This window comes from Polyodon spathula, chromosome 4, assembly GCF_017654505.1.
Source record: "Polyodon spathula isolate WHYD16114869_AA chromosome 4, ASM1765450v1, whole genome shotgun sequence".
In the NCBI taxonomy this organism is placed as follows: domain Eukaryota; kingdom Metazoa; phylum Chordata; class Actinopteri; order Acipenseriformes; family Polyodontidae; genus Polyodon; species Polyodon spathula.
The window spans coordinates 27,958,334-27,980,066 of NC_054537.1; the positions used below are offsets into that span (position 1 = coordinate 27,958,334).

The 21,733-nt window shown below is 36.1% G+C and overlaps 1 protein-coding gene across 1 annotated transcript in view; it reads left to right on the forward strand.

Annotated features, from left to right (window-relative positions):
* LOC121313824 (gamma-1-syntrophin) overlaps nt 1-2,521 on the forward strand; it is a 65,071-nt gene extending 62,550 nt beyond the window's left edge. The window contains exon 18 of the mRNA XM_041246617.1: nt 1,236-2,521. Coding sequence (XP_041102551.1) covers nt 1,236-1,400 — 165 coding nt within the window. The 3' untranslated portion in view covers nt 1,401-2,521. The remainder of the gene's footprint in view (nt 1-1,235) is intronic.
* The last annotated feature ends 19,212 nt before the right edge of the window (nt 2,522-21,733 follow it).

Consider the following 21,733-nt stretch of genomic DNA (forward strand, 5'->3'; position numbering starts at 1 on the left):
CCCCCCCCCCCAAAAAAAAAAACAGTTGTGGGATACCAGGGACAGTGAAATTAGACTTTAATCAACGGGTTAATCATGAATTTTTTTGCATTGGTGGCACAGTTGTGGGATACCAGGGGTCATCTTTTTGGGGTAAGTAAAGCTCATTTCCCAATCTTAGAAGCCCAGCCACCGCTGGGTTTGCCCTCTGTGAAGAAGGTTCTCCGCGAGTCAAGGGGGACCCCCGGCAAATTAAACTTCCATTTAATCATGGCTTGTCAGGTGCGCCAGGTCCTGTTTATTTTCCCATGTGTTGTTTATTTTACACATACTGTTTATAAAAAAATCTGAAAAAAAAAAATCTGAATAAAACAGGTTTATAAGGCACTGCATAGCCAGCCAAGCCCCACCCCTTGTTCGCTGTATTTTTCACATACCTCTTCATAGTCGTACATACTGCTAAATCTTCTCCTGATCATTTGTTTTCAAACTCCTCAATAATGTGATCCAAGTCATTATTTTATTACTATAACATCTCAAAAAGCTCTTCAAATGTCTGTGATATTATTTGAGCCTTTGTTTGTTGACACCTGTTCTTAACATCTTTTTGATGATGTCGGACAGGGTCCGACATCGGACTGGAAAGGGAAAAAATTGTAATGTCGGACCTGGTCCAACATAGAACCGGAAAGGTTTAACTATCACTGTCGTCTTCCCATTTTCTTCCTCTAAATCCCCCTTGGGCGAAGTATTGGTTGCTTCCCAGTGAAGGCAGCTCTCCATGAGCCAAGGGGAATTTCCTTTCTCTTCTCTAAGTTATAGGCACATATCTTCTAATCAAATTTGAGGTCTCTTCCTCTGCACAGACTTCGATCATGTCCAGTGAATATGGGGAAAATCTCTAACGACTGAGCAAAATGAGTGTTGCTCTGATTATAATGGAAAACTGTATTTGGGCCATCAAGAGATGTTGTTGATTTTTTTAAGAGCAGCTTTAAAAATGACAGTCATAATAACCAAATTGTCTATGTGAGAAAGCACTGGCATATAAATAAAATCAATCATTTTATGCAAATGGCGTTTCTGTCATGTATTATAATATTGTTAGGGCAACTGAAAATAAATATAGGTCTCATAAAAACACAGTACAAATACAATACAACTGCTGGTTAGCTATCCAGCCTCACAATAACATTTTGTAGTCCTACTTATGTACTACTGTATATAAATTGCATCTTTCTCTGTTTTTCTTAAAGGAACTGGAATTCTCAAATCTCTTTGCAGTGCTGCACTGTATCCATTCATTCTTTGCTGCCAAGGTTGCTTGCCTGGACCCTCTCTATGTGGGCAGTCAGGGTGCTGCTGCTGCTGTCGCCAATACTGCTTGTGCTGCTGCTACAGGGAAAATAAAGTATACCTGACAGCCCCTGCACGGTGCAGTCTCTTTCCAGCAGTGTATTGCTGCTTCACAGTACATAAATATTCATCATATGTAGCCTAGAGGGAACTGAGATCGCAGTAGCCAATTCAGGAACATCTCAGCAGGGGACAAAGTGATCATCAGATTTCTGCAAGAAAATCCAGGCTGAAACTGAAGATTGGATGCATATACTTACCTTTAGTGTGATTTATGAGCGCTAGTTTTTTTTTTTGTTTAGTTTTTTTTTTTTAAATACTGTATACAACAAAAGGCCATTCAAAAAGTGTCACAGTCAACACAGCACATACAGTTCTATGACTCATTTTAAACAACTGGACATAGATCAAATTTTCTGACTCACACCATCACTGTTATGTTGTAGGCTCCACAGTTTATAATGGGATCAAGCATGTGTCTTACAACCTCAAGCATCTGGAGAATTACAGTGTGTTAGATATAAAGTATAAAGGAGGACCAAGATATGCTTTGTTGTCTGTTAGTTTATACACCACACAGAAAATGCTAAATAGCAATAGAAGGCTATAATTTCTTTGATGTAAGTGCAGACTTGACTGCTCTAGATATCACTTTAATTGCATCTCTGGAGGCAGGGGAATGTGCGCTAGGGTATATTTTGAGGTTCTCTTTTTTTTTTTCTTGATTTTTGTATGTTCTTTATTTAAAAAAGATCCAGACAATTTAGAGCCACCTTTTTAATTTGCCAATGTAAACAGATCACAGATCTTAAGTTCTTAAAACTTAAGAATTAAGAATTGAGGGCAATCCAATTTGGATTTTTGTTAATCGTTGTGTATTGTATATGTACAGGGCCTAAACATTTGACATGAGGTGTAATCAGAGGAAAATAAAATAATATATTATAATATATCATTTCATTAATTCATTAGTTTCAGTATCTTTTACAAAAATAAGTCATGCAAAAAATGTACAGAGACATGCCGAAGACAAGGGCCAGTTAACAGGTCTGCAGAGTCAAAAGAGTTCAAGATATTATTGTCACAAACCATTTTCCAGTGGTTTGTTCAGTTCACAGGGGTTGGTGTTATAATTGTAAGGTTTTACAATAGTGACATGAATACATTATTTTACAGATATTAAATATCCCAGAAGATGATTTAACACTACAAAATTAGCCTAAATGAATTGTAAAATTAAATCACTTGTTTGCTTATTTTTTTACATAGTCACTGTTGTAACATAAATAATAAATTCATTGTTTATTTTCATTATTGTAAATATACACATTTTATTTGACTGCTACAATCCATTCCCTTAGCATGTGCCAAATTACACAAAGTATAGACATTTTAAAGTGCTAATTCTAAAGGACTTTATAATGGTAACCCAGTGACATTTTTATATGACTTATTTGTAAAGAAACTAATGAGATGTGTTTGTTTTTATAGGTATCAATGCTTCTGAAGCTATGCACTTTAATCTGATTATAGCAATAAACTGGTTTACATTCAGAATATAAAGAATGATTTTGGAATGGATTCCTGAAATAGGTGGTTTGAATCAGATTACACTGTGCACATAAATAGAGCAATTGCTATCCTTCAGTAACCAACTAGACAAAGTTCTAGGATCAGGCAGTTACAAGGAAGTCCTACTGTATGTCTTGAGAGAATAGGGAAAAAATGTGGTTCGAGTTGAAGGTTTGACTTTTCTTATCAGTCTTTTTATAAAGTAGCCGCATCAGATAACATTTTCTTCGATGTTTTATTGTCCGTTACCTAACATTTGCAATCATTTTGAATGTTGTGTTTTTTTTTGTTTTGTTTTGTTTTGTTTTATTTAATTCATTTTTCTGTTTAATAAGTCTGTGTTTAAGGAACTGGTCTTTAGTTCTAGTTGCTGCCATAGACATATGCAGCGGAGGCTAGATCAACAGAAATGTGGTGTAAAGACACTTTGTCTGAAACAGCCTATGTTAGGTATAGCTATGAGATTTGGTTTGCCCACTCTTTGACATATACTATTAAGCCCTTTTCACAGTGGCATGCTCTACCCAGGTCAGGACCCAGAGTCATGCAGGTCAGGTACACGATTTCACACTGATTTTGATAAAGCAGGTTTGACCCGGGTGACAGACACAAGAGCACAATAAGCGTATCAATGCCCCGGAAGCAGCTTGTTACTGACTCTTCCAACCAAGCTTATCTGGTTTGAAGAGTCAGCCTAAATGTTGATTTAAGCAAATGTTTCTACACCCCTGCTGAAATATGGCTCATGCTGTATCTCAATCAACAAAAATGTAGCTAAACAGAATAAACAGAAATGTTCCTTGTGGAATTCAAACCTGCATGAAGGCGTGGCTGTTTGTTATTGCATTGACTCATGAAAGGCCGTCATGCATTTTGTCTCTCTCAACCCGGGTCAAAGCATGTCGACCCACATCAGGAGGTGGGTCGCTGGGTCCTGGGTATGGGTAGGAGTGCGAAAGGGACTTTAGACTGAAATAAGCTGGTAGTTCAAAATAAGATTCATTTTACTGTGAAACACTTTTTTAGGCTTTGTCCATAATTACATTTTATACAGTTCTGTAACATTGTGAGTATATGCATGTATCAGGTTGATTTATCATTGCACTGTGATATTTGTGATGATATTATCTATTTAACTTATCATGTCCAGTATTTTTTTCATTATCATAGTATCTTTTTAATTCGTAATATAATTTGGGTAGTAGAGCAAGACGTTCAGCATCACTTTATTTTGGCCTTTCACAACCTTGCACAAACTATTGTAAAATGATCTCCTGACCTTTCTGTGTGTATTCTATGGAAGTGTAACATGGATGCAGCTGTACAGAGGGCAGATATGTAGAAGGGGTATAGGATGCTCTTGAGTTGCCTGTTGAATCTGTTCACATGACTTAAAATCCATTAGAGGAGGATACATCCAGGGGTTTGACCATGGTATGTGATGGTTCCTAAAATGCTGACCAGCAGCTGGTTATGTAAAATCTAAATGACAGCATTTTTTGTTGTGCATTTCCATTAGCTAGTCTTCGGCTACTACCTTGCCTATGTCTAGATGATCCATCAGGGTTATGAATCATTTAATTGTTGTCCACCATTCAGAACCTAAAAAGTACAGCAAGGCAGTTACTTATTACATGATACAGGTACTTTCTCTTTAATTTGCTAAGAAAGGGGTATTGGAGACAATTAAGTGAAGGAATCAAGTTATACAGCAGCACAAAAAGATTACTGATCAATGATGTACTGTACTGTATTTCCACAGCTAAGATTACATTTGAATGTTTAGTGAGCTACTCTATACAATGTTTCACAGTATACTAAAGTTAGGAGAATGCATATGTAAGCAAAGACACATGAGGTTGCTTCAAGTGTTATTGCACTTTAAAAATGTCTTCATTATTATTTTATAAAAATAAAATAAAATAAACATTTGATTTTAAACTTTAAATAAAGTTTTATTGAAAGTATCCTTCCACCAATGCATGGCTGTTGAGGTCTACCAATTGGCATGAAGAACTTATTACTGCTGAAATAACTGTTCATTTAATTTGTTGATTTGAGAATACAGTCAAAACTTAATATCACTTGAAAGGGACTGAGCATATATTGTTACAATCAGCAGAGCTGCTATTGACCGGAGTTCATTAATACCCTAAAAAACCAAACATCAAATTGAAGATAATAAGCCGTGTGTGATAATTAGCAGGCTTGACTGTATATTAACTTATTTAGTCAATATACTGTAGCTTGAATGTTTAGTTTTTCTCCAAAGGAAAAATACAACCATTTAATAATAAAACTGCCTACTATTATGTTTTTGTACACCTTGGTATGTAAATGTGATGTTTGAAATTACTGTTCCTGTACATTATTCATGCTTTGCACCTTTACATTTTAAATGCCAAGCCTTTGTTCATGCTCACCACCAGAGCTCCATACTCTCAAGATGTGTTCACGCTGTTATTTTAGGGGGGTTGGTTCCGAACTTAGTATGCACTGTAGTGTGAACAACAAAGTTCACATGGCAAACGAACCAAACTGAGACCACCTGAAGAGGTGCTCTAAGTTCATTTGGCAAATTAACTGAGTTTGGTTCACTTGCTAAACATGAATGTGAACCGCAGGGGAACTCAGTTTGTTTGCACACAGGAAAGAGACCATACACTTTGACCTTTGTAGCTAGATTCTTGGTTATTTTTTGTGTAATTGATTGATAGTGTTATGGGTCTTGTGTCTAGTATTCTGCAAAAATGAAAAGTATAATGTTTGGTCAAAACATTTCAAGGGGAACAATATGGACAGTGAAAGAAACAGCTACATTATTGGAAATTAGTTTGGACACCAAAATCTAGGCAGAACTTGGCAAAAGAAGGCTATCCTTTAAGCCCCTGTATTTTCCTCCAGTACTCAGCTTTACTCTCTTCAACAGCGACAAAACATTTAGTGAACAAAAATTGTAAATAATTGAAAACAACATAGCCAGCCACATACCTTTTCAATGATTGTTTCTGTCTTTCACATTTTCATAACTTTATAATATTTTTTTCTTAGTTTTTTTTTCTTTGTTTTTTATTTATTTCACAAATTATTTATAAAATGAAGACTTGCATCATATACAACTACCCACTGTGATAATGGATCAAACCTTATACTGTTCTGGAAAATGGGTGTTCTGTGATTATTATAATATAATAACTGGTGAGCATTTTTTTTCAATAGGCTCATCCTGACAGTTATTATGGGAAACACACTCATTAACTTCAGCAAGCACAACCCCAGCATGAGCTGTTAAAATGAAAGGAAGTACAGTAAGCCCATAAGTAGAGGAAGTCCCCCACAAAAAGCAACACAGAACTTTAGAACTCTGGCAGGAAAAAAAAGCTCACCATAGATTATAAAATATTCTGTATGGGGTAGTGTGTGATAATTGAGAATTTAATGCCCATGCTTGGGATTGGGATGCTTATGTAACATGCCACCCCTCAGGTGGGTATTCCATTCTCACTACCCAATGAATTATTCTCTACGTCACACATAAACACATTTGGTTGTCTTTATTATTCAACATAATATTAACATGTCATTGTAAATTACCACTGATTAAATGTTAATTGTAACCAAATGATCACAAGTGACTAAAAGTTACTATTTTAAATTAAATATGACAATAATATAAAGATGTACAATCTACTTTTTGTAATATTCCATGAAAAATGTACAGAAAATAAATACTTTTTTAATATAAAATAATGTATGTTGTGTTTTCTCAACATGATTCTATATACACTACATTTATTGATGGGTTCTTAATTCAAGTTGCAAGTAATATTATTTTAAATTACACCAATGTTGTTGTTTTCTTTTTCGTTTATATAGTAAACATATAAATGTAATAACTTAGGTCAGATTAATCATCGTCCAAAATGATCCTGAGGAAGCCTGAACCCTATTAAGAACGTTCTGTTTGTATCATGTATTAGTTTCTGAAAGTATGGTTCTTTCATAAGCAAACATTTTAGAAAAGCATACTGAAATACATTGGATTTAGCCAGGTAGGGTTTAAGTTATTAGTACATTATGTAGTGCATTTATTTACCCCTAAGGGCCAATCATAAATATGTATTGCCTTTCATCTGTATGTTTTTGCCAGTATACATTACTGCATATTTTGAATTTAAGTCTCAATTAAAGTATTATTTACAGGTACTAAAATTATCATGATATTCTTTTTAAATCTATTTTGAAATCATATTTTTGATACAACAATGTAGTCTACACAATTGAATTCAGAAATATAAAAATTTGTTTTTCCATTTTTTTCTTGGTGAAAATGTAAAATGTCAAAAGGGCTTAGAAAATTGATTTTTAAGTGTCAAGATATTACATTGTGTGCAGGGTGACCTATGCATGTGTGATTTGAATTTTCCAGTGCTTGTAAACAGAAGGTCACCAGTTCAAAACCCCCCTCTGCCATTGACGATCGCCTGCTCAAATCCCCCCTTGCCATTGATTGACTCACTGTGTGCCCTTGAACAAGTCACTTAACCTCCTTGTCCTCCATCCTATGGATGAGCTATTAAATCAATGTCCTTGTAAGTGACTCTGCATCCTACCTCTGTAAAGTGCTTTGTGATGGTGACGAACCATTACCCCTTTATTATTTATTATTATTATTATTATTATTATTATTATTATTATTATTATTATTATTATTGCCCTCCAGTGGTTTAAACCATTCAAAGAGTTCAACTCCTCCTACTTCAGAAACACCTACTCAGGCATTAGGCAGACATTTACTGGGCAGGGTCTCAACTCTAGCATTCAGTAGTTTGGCAACATACTCCCCTTAGATCGACAAGTGATAAGAGCCAATTGGATTTACAATGACAATGGAGGTTGGCTAGTGATCGTTAATCTTCCTGATCAGTAAGTAGGTTACTTTTCTATTATTAATTTCTAATTGAGTAAAAAAAAAATAAGAGCAAAAGAACATACAAAAAATATATTACAGTGTCTTTCATACCATGGAACCAGATATAGGGCCAACCAGTTGAAGTTCCTATTTTCCCCATAATGCCATTCCACTACCACTTTCATTCTTCTTATAAGTTGGAATACTACAATTGGTTTTGATATATCACCTTTCACAACAGTTATCACAAAGAGCTGTCCAATCAAGAATAAGCCGTATATCTCAGCCTGACGGATATTCTCAGTGACTGAGTTCCACAATCTGTATAGTCGGTGTATAATTATAAAAAACTCTTCCACCCATAGAGACAAGGCGGAAGGAAGAAACAGAGCGCCGACCCGTTAGAGGAAGGCAGAGAGCGACCCGGAGTGTACAGTGTCACCAGCTCACAAATGTAATCTGGACCAGGTTCTACAAGCCTTAAATGTCAGAAATAGGACCTTAAAATCAATTATCTGCTTTACAGGACGCCAATGTAAGGAAGCCAAGACAGGGCTAGTGTGCTATCTTAATTTGATACGTGTTAGGAGGCACGCAGCTTTGGAGTAGCTGAAATAGTGACATGGTAGGTTGGGAAGGCTTATAAAGAGAGAAATACAGTAATCCTGGAAGAGCACTGTTTTGCAAACTCTCTGAACATTAATAGCACAGTTTTGGAACTATGGCTCCTGACAACAACATTATAAAACACTGTATGTGTATTTTTAACCACAAATTTGCCACATCTTCTAAAAGCAATAGCTAACTGGACACATGGATTAATCACAGTCTCTGAGCTCACAATTTCAATTCTCTAGCATCTTTTTTTAGCATCTACCACTGTAATAAAGACACAGTGTGACACAAGTGTGTCATTTTGATTTAGTGCTTCACTGACAACTTGGGTAATGGCATGGTGCTAGGGAATAAATGTGAAACATTACATAGTTCAATGCTATTTTTAACAATGAGTGAATGCAACTAATTATTAGTTTATTTGTAACACATTTATCTTTTAAAAAAATGAAAACGTGGGATGCAAAGATTGACTGCTTATCATGTCACAAGTTATAAACTTAACTCTGTGCTGCATGAATAGTATACAACTGTAAAATACTGATAATAAAATGATCTGAAACCATCTAGAATGATATACTTGTACAAAACCCTAGCCTTAATCACTTCTCTGAAATTAAATTTTGAAAGATAACAACAGACAAAGCCATTATCTAAGTAGTATCTTATTACTTAAGAAAACAGTTTAATTAGTCCCCACAGAAATCTGCGTTAAAGTTTCCTAAAATCTGTAATGAGAAAATTACTTTTTAATGAAAAACATTGTTAATGGGAATAAATAAATAAGAAAAGTCAGTCAGTTAAATTTTTTTTGATGAAATCACATAAAATCTGAAAAAAAAAAAAAAAAAATCTGGAAATCAAAGAAGAAAAAAGTGTCCCTGAGTACAATTTCCAGAGTGGCGCATCTAGTAAAGGCACTCCAGGCTATGTCATTGCCAGCCATGACCAGGGGTTCCTAGGGGGTGGCATATAATTGGCCGAGTGCCACCTGGGTAGGGAGTAGGGATGGGACAAGTATAAATTTTCACAGTATGATAACCATTAAAAAAAATACTGTGGTTAACCTTAATATCACAGTATACATCATGCAAGTTATAAAATGAAAAAAGACTCATGTAAATCCCTTAAATTACTGTAATTCACAAAAACAAAACCATCAAATCACATTTCCTTTCATGGAATGATTTAAACATTTGGTATTTAGTATTTTACTATGCCAAAGAACTTGGTATGTTTCTTTTTTTATAAAGACAATCAGAGTTAAAAAAAAAAACAAAAAAAAAAACAAAACAAAACAAACTAAAGTTGTACACTCTATGTTACACTACAACAGTATTAAGATCTGTTATTTGCTTAAAATGATGTGATTCTGTAGTTTGTTAAAACATTTTAATGTATAAAAGTAATTAAATAAATAAATACTTTGTTTAGCTGATGGTAAATAGAATTAGGAAATTATTGGTCTTTTGCTTAAAACACAAACGTACCACTGGTTATTATTTAAGAGCAGAGATGAGTCGTTTATTTTTTCAAACAGATAAATAAAATATGTATACCAAAAAAAAAAAAAAAAAAAGTATTTTAATACTAAAACGTGTTATTGGATTTTCACGTTACGACATTGCACAAGTAAGCTTCCAATATTACACATGCAGAGTTTGTAAAAAAAGATTTCTTCACTTACCTAAGAAAATTGGAATACTGTTATAACTTATTTAAACAAAACTACTTTAATAATAAGTAGGCTATCCTGCTGCAGTTAATGTGTTAATTTTCATTGAGACATTGGTTGTGTTCTTATAGCACAGATTTCCATAGTTCTGCATGGTGCTGCACAGAACTGTGGAGATGCGCTGTAGACATCACTCAACACCCACAGAAATCTGTGCAGATTCTACATAGCCCAGCGCAGCTTTGAAATGTTATTGCGGGAGGCTGGCTGCGGCTGTGAACCAAAGGGACGATGCAGAGATCATGAGTGACCTGCTAATCATAATGCAAATAGCCACTACAACTACTGCTGCCACCATGTTAGCGGAGGCGAGCGACATTATATCATTATACAATGAAGCCGTGAACAGCCTTGTCAATGCTATATTAAATAAATAAATCAATTATTTAAACAAACATAAATTAATAAATCCATGATAAGTGATGTATGACTTTACAATAAAATTAATGCTAATCAATTACATTAAACTGACTGTCGATAATCAAGACAAATGTAAATACAAAACTTGAAAATGAATGCTCTGCTGCAAGGTTTGGAGAAGGTATTTCTCTAAACGCTAAGTGTGACGTCAGAAAGACAGCAGCCAAGAGCAGCCGGCGCAGCAAGCTCTGGGTAACAGAACGCAGCAACTGAAACGTGTATTCTGTGTCGTTGACAGTTTCCTTCCAAACCATTATCAGAATACAGTATCAGTAACACTTTGCTAAGGCTGCAAGTACCATTGCTTAATTTAGAAGCGTGTTTGCAGTTGAAAAATGCGTTAACCATTGCATAAACGAATTACGATAATTGCGGTGTAGAATAAAAGGAACGGTATTAATACTGTAATGTACCTAAACCGCGGTAAACTGAAAAACCGGTATTCCGACCCATCACTAGTAGGGAGGGCTTAGGACAACCAATGTGGCTGACAGGGCACCTGCTGGTCTGCAGTGGAGCCATTCAGATCTGTGTTGTCCTCTGGCACTATAGGTCTGGTGGTTTCGTTGTGGACAAATGATAGATTGGCAGGAACACATTTCAATGTGATTCAGTGTTTCAGCCTCCATTTCCCAAGTCGCCGGGTGGTTGTAGTGGTGAACCGGGATAAAAAAATAATAATTGGGCATTCCAAATTGGGGAGAAAACTGGGGTAAAAACCGTTGGCAACAACTACAATTTAGAAAAAAAAACTGAACTTGTGACTAAACTATGGAATCCTTTTGTAAAATAATAATAAGAATAATAATAATCTTACATTATTTCGTTCTTCAGTAGCCACTGTTTGTCTACCTATAGTCGTTGTCATGGTCTTCTGCCATTTAAACAGAAGCTGTGATAGTGAGTTATTAGAAATACTGGCTTGCATTTTGCATTTGTGCTCTATCTTTTGCCGTTATATTCAGTGCTAAATAGATTTGTTTTCGGAGCTCACAGATGGCCTTAGGAATCTCTCCATGGCTGAACTAAAGCTCGCACTGAAACACTGCCACACTTCAAACTATACAAATAATGTGTACGTGCTCTAGTGACATGTACAGTGTAGGATTGACCCCTGTCCGGGTGTGATCCGGAGAGTCTGATAATTGGTATCTGTGTTCGGGTGGCAGGAATTAACAAACCTGGATGCCTTAATGTCCAGTTTTAAGTTAAATGCATAAGAAACACCAACCTTCCTTTAATATTTTTGTTGACATACCTATAACGGGTAATTTTAGGAGTAGAATCTATTTTGATATCATTGGCGGTTTGGAATGGATCACCAATAATACTTCCATCAATACAATGTGGGATCCTGCCCTCTGACAGACTGCTGGTATGCAGCACGGGTTAAAGAAGTGCGCGCACTGGACAAGGGAAAGAATGTGTAGGATGTCAAAGTGAATGTGAGAATGACAGTGAGTGATAAAGCCAATTTGCATAAAAAAAATTAAAAGCAGACCAGACCATCAATGGATTCAGGAAATCTGGAATTTATGATGCAATCAGAAACTCTGAGGCTGTATAAACTGCGTCTGCTACTGTGGTACCTGTACGACGGTTTTATTATTATTATTATTATTATTATTATTATATTATTATTATTATTATTATTATTATTTATTTAGTAGTCAGCAAATATTGATTTTAGTTGATTTTACCCCGTTTTTTTTTTTCCCAATTTGAAATATTCACCTCCCAAGGTAGCAAATATGCAAATTTAATACCAGCCAGAATTTCCAGTTATACAGTACATTAGTTGCTTAAAGGATTTCCACTCTCTTATTAGAAATGCACTGTTTAGCACTATATATACTATATACTATATACTATACATTGTACTGCACCACCAGCCTGTGACTAGTGCTTTATATTACATTGATCTGCGAGTGATTAAATACATAACCTTATATATATATATATATATATATATATATATATATATATATATATATATATATATATATATATATATATATGTGTGTGTGTGTGTGTGTGTGTGTGTGTGTGTAGAAACATTGCATATTTAGTGGTAGCCATTAGTAACATTGTAAAACCTGAACCAAATTTGATTACATTTTGACTCATTTTGTCTCTTTTTACTGACACACAACCAATAGTGCCGTAGTTTTTAACATATATTAATAACGTTTGTGAATATTTATTATGAGGGAGGGGGATTTGCCATGACACAATGGATGTAAAAGAATTTTGACCGTCACAAACTTTTCAGACTCAGAAATTATTTATAAAAAAAAAAGACATAAATTGCATTGTTTTATTACAGCACCACAACTACTTGTCTCAGGTAAGATTAATCATGAACAGGGGCTCCCGAGAGGCACATCTGTTAAAGGCACTCCGAGTGGAGTGCAGGATGCGCCCTATAGCCTGTAGGTCGCCGGTTCGAGTCAAGGCTATTCTATTGCCAACCGTGGATAGGAACTCCCAGGAGGTGGAGCACAATTGGTCGAGCGCTGCCCGGGAGGGGGAGGGCTTAGGTCAGCCAGGGTGTCCTCAGCTCACCGCTCGCCAGCGAACCCTATAGCCTGGCTGGGCACCTGCGGTCTTATATATAAGCTGCCCAGAACTGCGTTGTCCTCCGACGCTGTAGCTCTGAGGAGGCTACTTGGTGAGTCTGTAGTGTGAAAAAAAGCGGTCAGCCGATGGCACATGCTTCGGTGGACTAAATTTAAGAAAAAAAAAAAAGATTAGTCTCGAACCTACCATGATATAGCTACTATTTTTCTGGCTTGCAAGTTCGATTACTAGAGATATCAAGAGCCCAAAATGCGCATACTGCATGATTAGTGATTTATACTGAGATCTGTTGGTATTGTGTTAAACTGTATTACAGTATACAGCAGTTTTTCTAGAGCTAGGCTCTATGGAAAAGTTGGCAACCCTAGTACAGTGATAGTAGGGAGCAAATGTTTGAGTTTTCATTTTTTTTTGCAAAAAATTTGAAATTCTGTGGGAGAGAGCAAATTCCATGATTTTTCTGTGATCATGGAATCGCGGAATCCTGGAAGGACTATTTAGATTTCCGTTTTAAATCGAAAAGTTATAATGGTCAATGCTGGCTGATTATCAAGATAAACCAACCATTTAATTGAAATATGTAAGAACAGGAGTGTTTATTACTGTTACATTTTGCAGTCGTGCCTAAAGTGCTCATATCTACAGTAAATTTTAGAAAAGGATGCTACCAATGTCAGATAGCAAATTTTCTATAATACCTGCAAACCGATGAACACCAAACAGGAATCATGACAAGAGAGGATGGTTAGTTTTAATTGTAGCAATTTTATAACACAATATAAATCTATATTTCTTAGTGCACAAAAAATATATGAAGTGTCCTAATATCCTTGTGCATACAGTTAAATGTACTATTCAACTCTTTCATGAGCAGATGAAATAATAACTAGAAAAATAATCCTGAAATAAATCTGGTATTACAGTCTGTAAAATCCCACAGGGCAACTAGAGATAATAGTCAACAAATAAAGCAGCAGGAGAAATACACTGAACTGAAACATGGCATGCATTACTTACAGAAACAATTGGTCTCCAAGAAGACTGCACTGATGCAATTGTATGTTATTATTATTATTATTATTATTATTATTATTATTATTATTATTATTATTATTATTTATTTATTTCTTAGCAGACGCCCTTACCCCGGGGCGACTTAGTCGTATACAAAAAATGCATATCAAGAAATTACAGTACAATTAAGAGCAAGATACAAAATACAATGACTTCAGTCCTAATAAGAGCAAATACAAAACACAGCACGACTTCATATTGGGGCAGTTCAAGAGCAGATAACAGTGTTGATAGTTACATCGGGGTTAGATACAAGTGCAAGTGAAATACAAGATACTACAGATTGGGTCAAGTGCAGGATTAAATGCAGTAAAATAGGGAGCAGAGAAGTGCAAGTTAAAGTGTATTAAATGCAGAGTGCTGTCCAGAAGGGAAGAGTTGGGTTTTACAGGTGTTGTCTGAAGAGGCGTGTCTTGAGGAGGTGTCAGAAGGTGGTCAGGGACTGGGCAGTCCTGACATCCGTAGGAAGGTCGTTCCACCACTGCGGGGCGATGGTGGAGAAGGAACGGACGCTGGAGGCATAGGTAGAGGAGGTACAGACTGTCTTCTAGTGCAGGCGGAGTGGAGAGTTCGGGTGGGGGTGAGGGCAGAGAGGGGGCAGAGGGGCCATTGTACCCCCACTTTTAGAAGTGGGGGTCCATGTGATGTCCCTTCACTTTTTGACAAATGAAATATGCACAGCGGAAAAAAGAAACTGGTATACAGGGTCGGCCTTAGGCCTTTTCAGCCTATGTGACTGCATAGGGCCTTGCGCCGCCTCAAAGGGCCCCTCATATCGCTTCCCTTTTTCTTGAATTTAGATGCTTGCTCACACCTCACTACTGTCAACATTTTGTATGTACATTAGGCTACTTTCACTTTAAAGAATTATCCCTGTGGGCCCCGCCACACACAAACATATAAACGTGGGTAAACGTTTCTTATTAGGTATCGTTTCTGTGTGGTTCAGTAGCAGAGCAGAGACCCCGTTAACAAACAACCCATACTTTACGTTTTATGAGACTGCACATCTGTGCTCATTGCTTGTATTTATAAAATATGCCTGCGTGTACTATGAGTAGGGTTGTATTTGTTTTTCACAGTAAAAAAGGGCTTATTTAATAGCATTTGATGGTCTAAAAATAGGTATTTCAAGATATTTTACCATAATGTTTATTAACCCTTTGCGGTCCATTTATTCAGCGCCTGTCTGATGCGTCATGTCTAATTTATTTACGGCTTTTGCAATTTAAATTTAAATATCTCTGTGTATATGAATATCCCGTGGATGTCCGTTCTTAAGTGTTACTAAATATTTGAATAAATATACCATAAGGTGTTTCGTAAAAATGAATAAGTTATAAGCACTTGTTTTTTCAACTGCCAGACCTGCAGTTTATGTGGCATATTGCAATCAATACAATATAGCCGACAATTTAGTCTGGGCTTTGTAATAAAATCAAAATCATTGTGAAAGAACATATTATCAAGTACTGAAACACTAATAGTCATTCTACAAATCATTTATTATTATTATTATTATTATTATTATTATTATTATTATTATTATTATTATTATTATTATTATTATTATTATTATTATTAGCAGTTGTCAGAAAATATACACATTGAATCACAATACAGTGTGATATCGCTACACTACTTACAGGTGTAAAAAAATAAAACATGTGCTTATTCTAAGCTCATCTCACAAATCAGTGACCATCGGCACTGATGCTAAACAAAAGCCAGAGACTGTTGCATTTTACAATGCAACGAAGTACGGCGTGGATATACTGGATCAAATGGCTGTATTCTGTTAAAGGTGGTACTTGCAGGTGGCTGTTTTTTTATAATTTTTTGGACCTGGCAGCAATCAACGCTTTGGTTTTGTGCAAAGAGGGCAGCGGCAACACAATCACTCGGAGGGATTTCATTTTGCAGCTAGCGCTGGAGCTATGCCAGAAACATTTTGATAAGAGACACGAAAGCCGTCTGGCAAATGCCCCTCAGCCTTCAGCCTGCACTGCTTCCACTGGCACACAGAATAAAAGACAATACCCAATTGCTAAATGCAATAAAATCAGAACTTTTGATGTATATGTCCATTGTGAAAAGTCAGTCTGTGGCAAATGCACTGGTACAGTTGAAAAGCGTGTTTTCTGTGTGTACTTAGAAAGCTGTAACAGAACTCTGAACAGACAGACAGAGTCTTTGAACTCTGTTTCACTCAAAGTGCTTTCACGTTGCGGAAGCAGCTGTCTTGTTTGTTTATGTCCGTGTTATGTCTGTGATATTCTTTGAGTGCTGGGTGAGGAAGCAGCTGTCTTGTTTGTTTATGTCCGTGTTATGTCTGTGATATTCTTTGAGTGCTGGATGCAGAAGCAGCTGTCTTGTTTGTTTATGTCCATGTTATGTCTGTGATATTCTTTGAGCGCTGGGTGAGGAAGCAGCTGTCTTGTTTGTTTATGTCTGTGTTCTGTCTGTTATGAAAGGACTATGCATATTGCTCAGATCAACTTCTCTCGGCTTCTATCAACCTCTCTCGGCCACTGAAGTCTTCTCTCGGCTTTTTCCACAGGAAAACCAACTATGAACCTGTGTGATGCCGTTTTGATGATGTCAGACAGGGTCCGACATTGGACCAGAAAGGAAAAATTGTAATGTCGGATCTGGTCCGACATAGAACTGCAAATGGTTAAAGTAGAATTTTCACATTGAAGATTATTATACAACAAATGTGCCTAAATGTATAAATGCTTATCTGAAAAACAGTACATTATAGAATATTTAGTTTTTTATGTCCACCTCCTAAATAAAGTAATAAAAACAAATCTGTTACACACACGTGATGCATTGTTTCATGTTTTTATTATTCTAAAATTGTAACTCAGTTACATAAGGCTAACAAATGTAATATGTGAGGCTAAATCAGTTGTTTTAGAACAAAACTTTAGATGTTCAGTCTACTCCCCCACATATATTATGAGACAAGGGGCAGATAAAGTGTAGTCATGGGGAACACAGGACTACACCTTCCAGAAAGACACAGGCTGAAATGCCTTAATGGCATTATCATGTGGTTAGTTGTGTTAGTGATAATCGTTAATTTTCTGTCAGCTGGGAATAATTGTAAATTTAAGCCAGCTGTAATGTATAAAAAGACAGCAGCCAGTCTGCTCTGGGCTGCTGTTGTGTGAAGAGCCTGATGGTGTCTTGTTAAAGAAAATAAAAGAAAAGAAAAAAAAAGTTAAGTTAAGGTGTAAATCCTTTTTTCTGAAGTGTGTTTTAATTTTAAATCGGTAAGCAGAGTAGCTGCCTGATTTGTTAGTGTAAGGTTCCTGTAGAAGAGTTTAGTTCAGTACTTTGAGCGGAGTTAGGTTTTGTTTTTGTTTATTTGTCTATGGAAATAAAAATAACACAACTGTGCTTTGAAAAATCAAGTGTTTTGGGTGTGGCTGGGTCATTAAAGTGCTGAAAAAGAACTTGAAGGACTGAAGTCCTTCACACTCTGTTTGTGTGTGTGTGTGTGTGTGTATATTTATAGAGGACCTTGTGTCCTTTAGTTAACGCACACAGCCAGTCACTTAAACTTAGTTACTGTCAGTAGTGATGTGTATTGCACTGTTCCAAACAACGGGTTACAGTTCCGAAATAAAACAGTAGAACACACTATCACAAGTCCAGAGGGAGTGCTGCTGTGCAAGTATTGAAATACATTATTTGTGTACAACTGAAGTGTTGTCCGGGTTGGTGCTGAACAAGTATACAAACAAGTATAATTAGACACGACTAAACACTTATGGTACAGTGGGGTTTTCCTTTTAACGGTTTGCTCACAACCATAACAAAAGGATCAGATTGCTTTGCCACACCCCTTTTGTACCATCAGTCATTCCCTTGGTTAGCAAGTGCAACCATTTCTCCTCCAATCCATGGTTGCTTCCCTTCTGGGGCGATGACTAGGTGTACCGTAGCTCAGCCCCCTTTCTAGATGGCCGACTTCCACCTTTCCCTGAAATGAATTGTCAGACCACCCAGACTGAGGCACTCTGTTCCCTTCACACAGTGCCCTCAAGTCAAGAGGGGGATTTATAACCACGATTCATTCTTTGTCACATACCATTTAGAAAGACAGTTAATGTATTTTCAAAATGCTGCACGCAATTGAAAAAAAGCATATATTTGAAATTAATTTGCACACCTTGCAAGAAATAATTCATCATTGCATCTGAAAGTTACATTAATGCTTCAGCCAAGCTTTATACGGTATGTTTTAAACAATTAACGTGGACAAGCTGATTGTGCAGGGTGCTAAGTGCCAGTGCTGGCAGCATGTTTTAGTAGCGGAGTGCTTCACTTACCTGTGACTTCAGAGGCCATTTTTTTTTTTTTTTTTACTTAAGATGAAAGGTAGATTCGAACTACTAAAACTTATTTATTACAGGACTACATTCTGGAAATTAAAGTCCAGAAACTGAACAATAAATGAGGATAGAGCACCAGTGTGCGACTAATGCTTTCTGGGAAAGTTAGTAGTTCAAGACTTTGGTTTTATGATAGTAAGTATGAAACATTGTTGATAAAAAGCTGTGTTTAATAAGTACTGGGTTTAAATGTTTATAATCAGTTACTTTGAACTTACCAAGAGTGAGAAAAAAATCAATTTGGATTTAGTTATTGTTGGATTAAACTTCATGGTGGTGACTTGGCTCAATTAGAAAGAAAAAGATATAAAACAGAACCAGAACTAATTGACCCTACATACTGTGGGCTCTATGTAATTACTTAGATGTTTGTAAATACTGTGAATTCGTAGCCTCTGTCCTTCTTAGAATTTCTGCGTGCAATGTACTAAGCAGCTCTCTTTCGTGAACAACTATGGTTATGTCACCGCAGTTTACGAACAGCATAAATTACTACTCATTATACAGGAGAGATGGGAATTTGCATCTCATTATAAATAGATTCACAACGCAGAGTCAAGCTATAGAACTTCCTTCTGGCAGTAAAGACAACATTACAATGTAATAATGTGTAGCGCAAACATACCCTGGGCACAATGTAAACAAACCAAAACGTAATCTAAAACCAAAATGAAAAGCATGAATAAAACTAAGCTTGTTTCTATACGTGGAAATTTATCATGGTAAATGTGTATGATAATTCTGCAGTTGGTACTCATCTGTACCCTAAGCTTTCCTACATGCTTTTAGTGCTTTCATTTAAGAATATAGCAAGAAACATTTTGTTTGAGTCTATGTATATATTAGTTGTGGAAAGGAAAAAAGTGCAATACATACAGTAGGCTACGCAAGTACTTTTCGGCATATTTCAGTTGTCTATGCACTACACAATTACGATAACATTTCAGCTAGCAAGCGCATCTATTGTCAAAACAGTCACTATAGGAACAGCTATATACGTCTATGGTATGAATTCGGATAACATTAGACACAGCAGTTCTGGAAAAGCCGTTATTATCAATATAGTACTCAGATATAGCTAAACCATACAAAAAATGTAAATACACATTTGACAATTGCTTCAACTGTACAAGGAAATTAAAAATAAATTAAAAAATCAAGAACAATTTCAAATTGTTCTTGTTTTGGTATGTTTTCACCCTAAATGACTCTGAACATAATTTATTTTCATGTTCTGATGATGGGTAATCATTAAAATAAATTACCTGTGATATGGAGAGTGGTTTGACAAGTCTGGAAACCAGCCAGTGGCTGGATGTACAGCACTTGCATGGACGTTTAATTGTCAAAGCATTGTGCATAACATATTGCTGTCTTTCTGCAGATCAGTGATCAGTTTGATGTGTCTTCCATATTACATCTGTTTGCTTTAAATGTGTTCCTTTGTAAACTTGCTGTGGTGTTGGGTTACTAGTATCACTGATTCAGGAACCATTTGCATAAGTGGTTCATGATAAATCACCATATGCATGAGATCATTTTGAGATCACTTTGGAAAAGTGATCAGGAACACTCTTATAGCCAATCAGATAATGTATTAAGTTCAAGGGAAATAAGTTTTAATTAGGATTTAAAAAAAAAAAAAAAAAAAAACATTTGTATAGCATCATTCTTTTTTATAGACATCTTGTCAGGGCAAAGACCAGTTCTAAAAGTAAGTGTTAAGCTCTGACATTCTGAAGCAGAACCCCTTCATTCAGATAAAAGGGAATTTCTGCCAGTTTAGTCCTGCCAAGAGTGGCGTCTTTCATTTAGCACATGCATTGTGGGCTGTTATAGAAACATATTTTGGATACTAACATGCAAAAATAATAATTTTCTAACTGAATCCTCTCCTGCCGACAGACCATCGTCATACCTGAGCTTTCTACTAGAAAAATAGGGTAATTGATCACTATCTGAATTGTGTTTATAACTAGCTGCTAGATTGTTGTCAGACAATGTTTAAGTTATATATGTGTGCATTCTGAATATTGGAATTTAATAAATTTACAAACACATCAATTGGTATTGTGCACAGCCATCAGGAGGAACAATTAATCTTCTGCATAATGCACTCCACAACACATCAACACAACAGCCAGTTCTACAGCAGTGATGCGATACTGTACATTTCACTGTGATAGTTTTGGATAAGTTGTATTAATGCAGCTTAGTCAAAGAATTGGGCACATAATAGAACTGAGAATAGCACAGAGGCAAAACAGGGAATGAAACATTAAAGACCTTTATTTTTCATTGGCTGTCAGAGTTCATTGTAGAGTTGTCCTCGATTTGAATTTGATTACAGAAGATTACAAGAAGTACTGGTACAAGATTACATGCAACAAAATTAGGTATATACTGTTTTATTTGTGTGTGTGTACATACACTCATTCAGGATTTAAAAAAAAAAATAACCTTTTTGCGATTTGAGCATTTTCAAATTATCAAAGAATGAAATTAAAGGTTATTTCAGTCTTTAAGCAAATTATTTAGATCAAATTGCAAAATGGAAAATATCAAAGACCAAAAAAAGTATACACTAAATACTAATGTATACACAGTATTTAAACTGCAAAATCAAATGTCAATCCACATGTGTAATCATTGTTTTTTAATCGAAAGAAAAGAAAGATAGGAAGGGGTGTACTACCACTTCAAAAAAACGGTTTTGCAGACCCGCGATCAATACCAGAACGTGCCGCTCCTGTGGAATAGAGACTGCTTTTTGACAGCAAGAAACCCTTCTTAAAGATTTTTATTTTAGATGACAACATTTTCAATTCACATGGTGTGACCTGGGGCTATGAGGATAGATCAGAGGAACCAGAAACGAGCTATTAGTGGAACAGTAGCAGGAGGAGAGGGCCCAGACTTAGGACAGAGGAGCAAGCTGCTAGCCCGGGCTCTGACTCGGCAGAGGTGCCTCTCGAGGTGATAGGAACAGTCGTGGTGTGGTTAGGACCTGAAAGGAAAAGACAGTAAAGGGTTCCCTGGCTTGTCTGGTGCTGCCCTCGGATGAGGTGAGGCACAGGCTTCTGA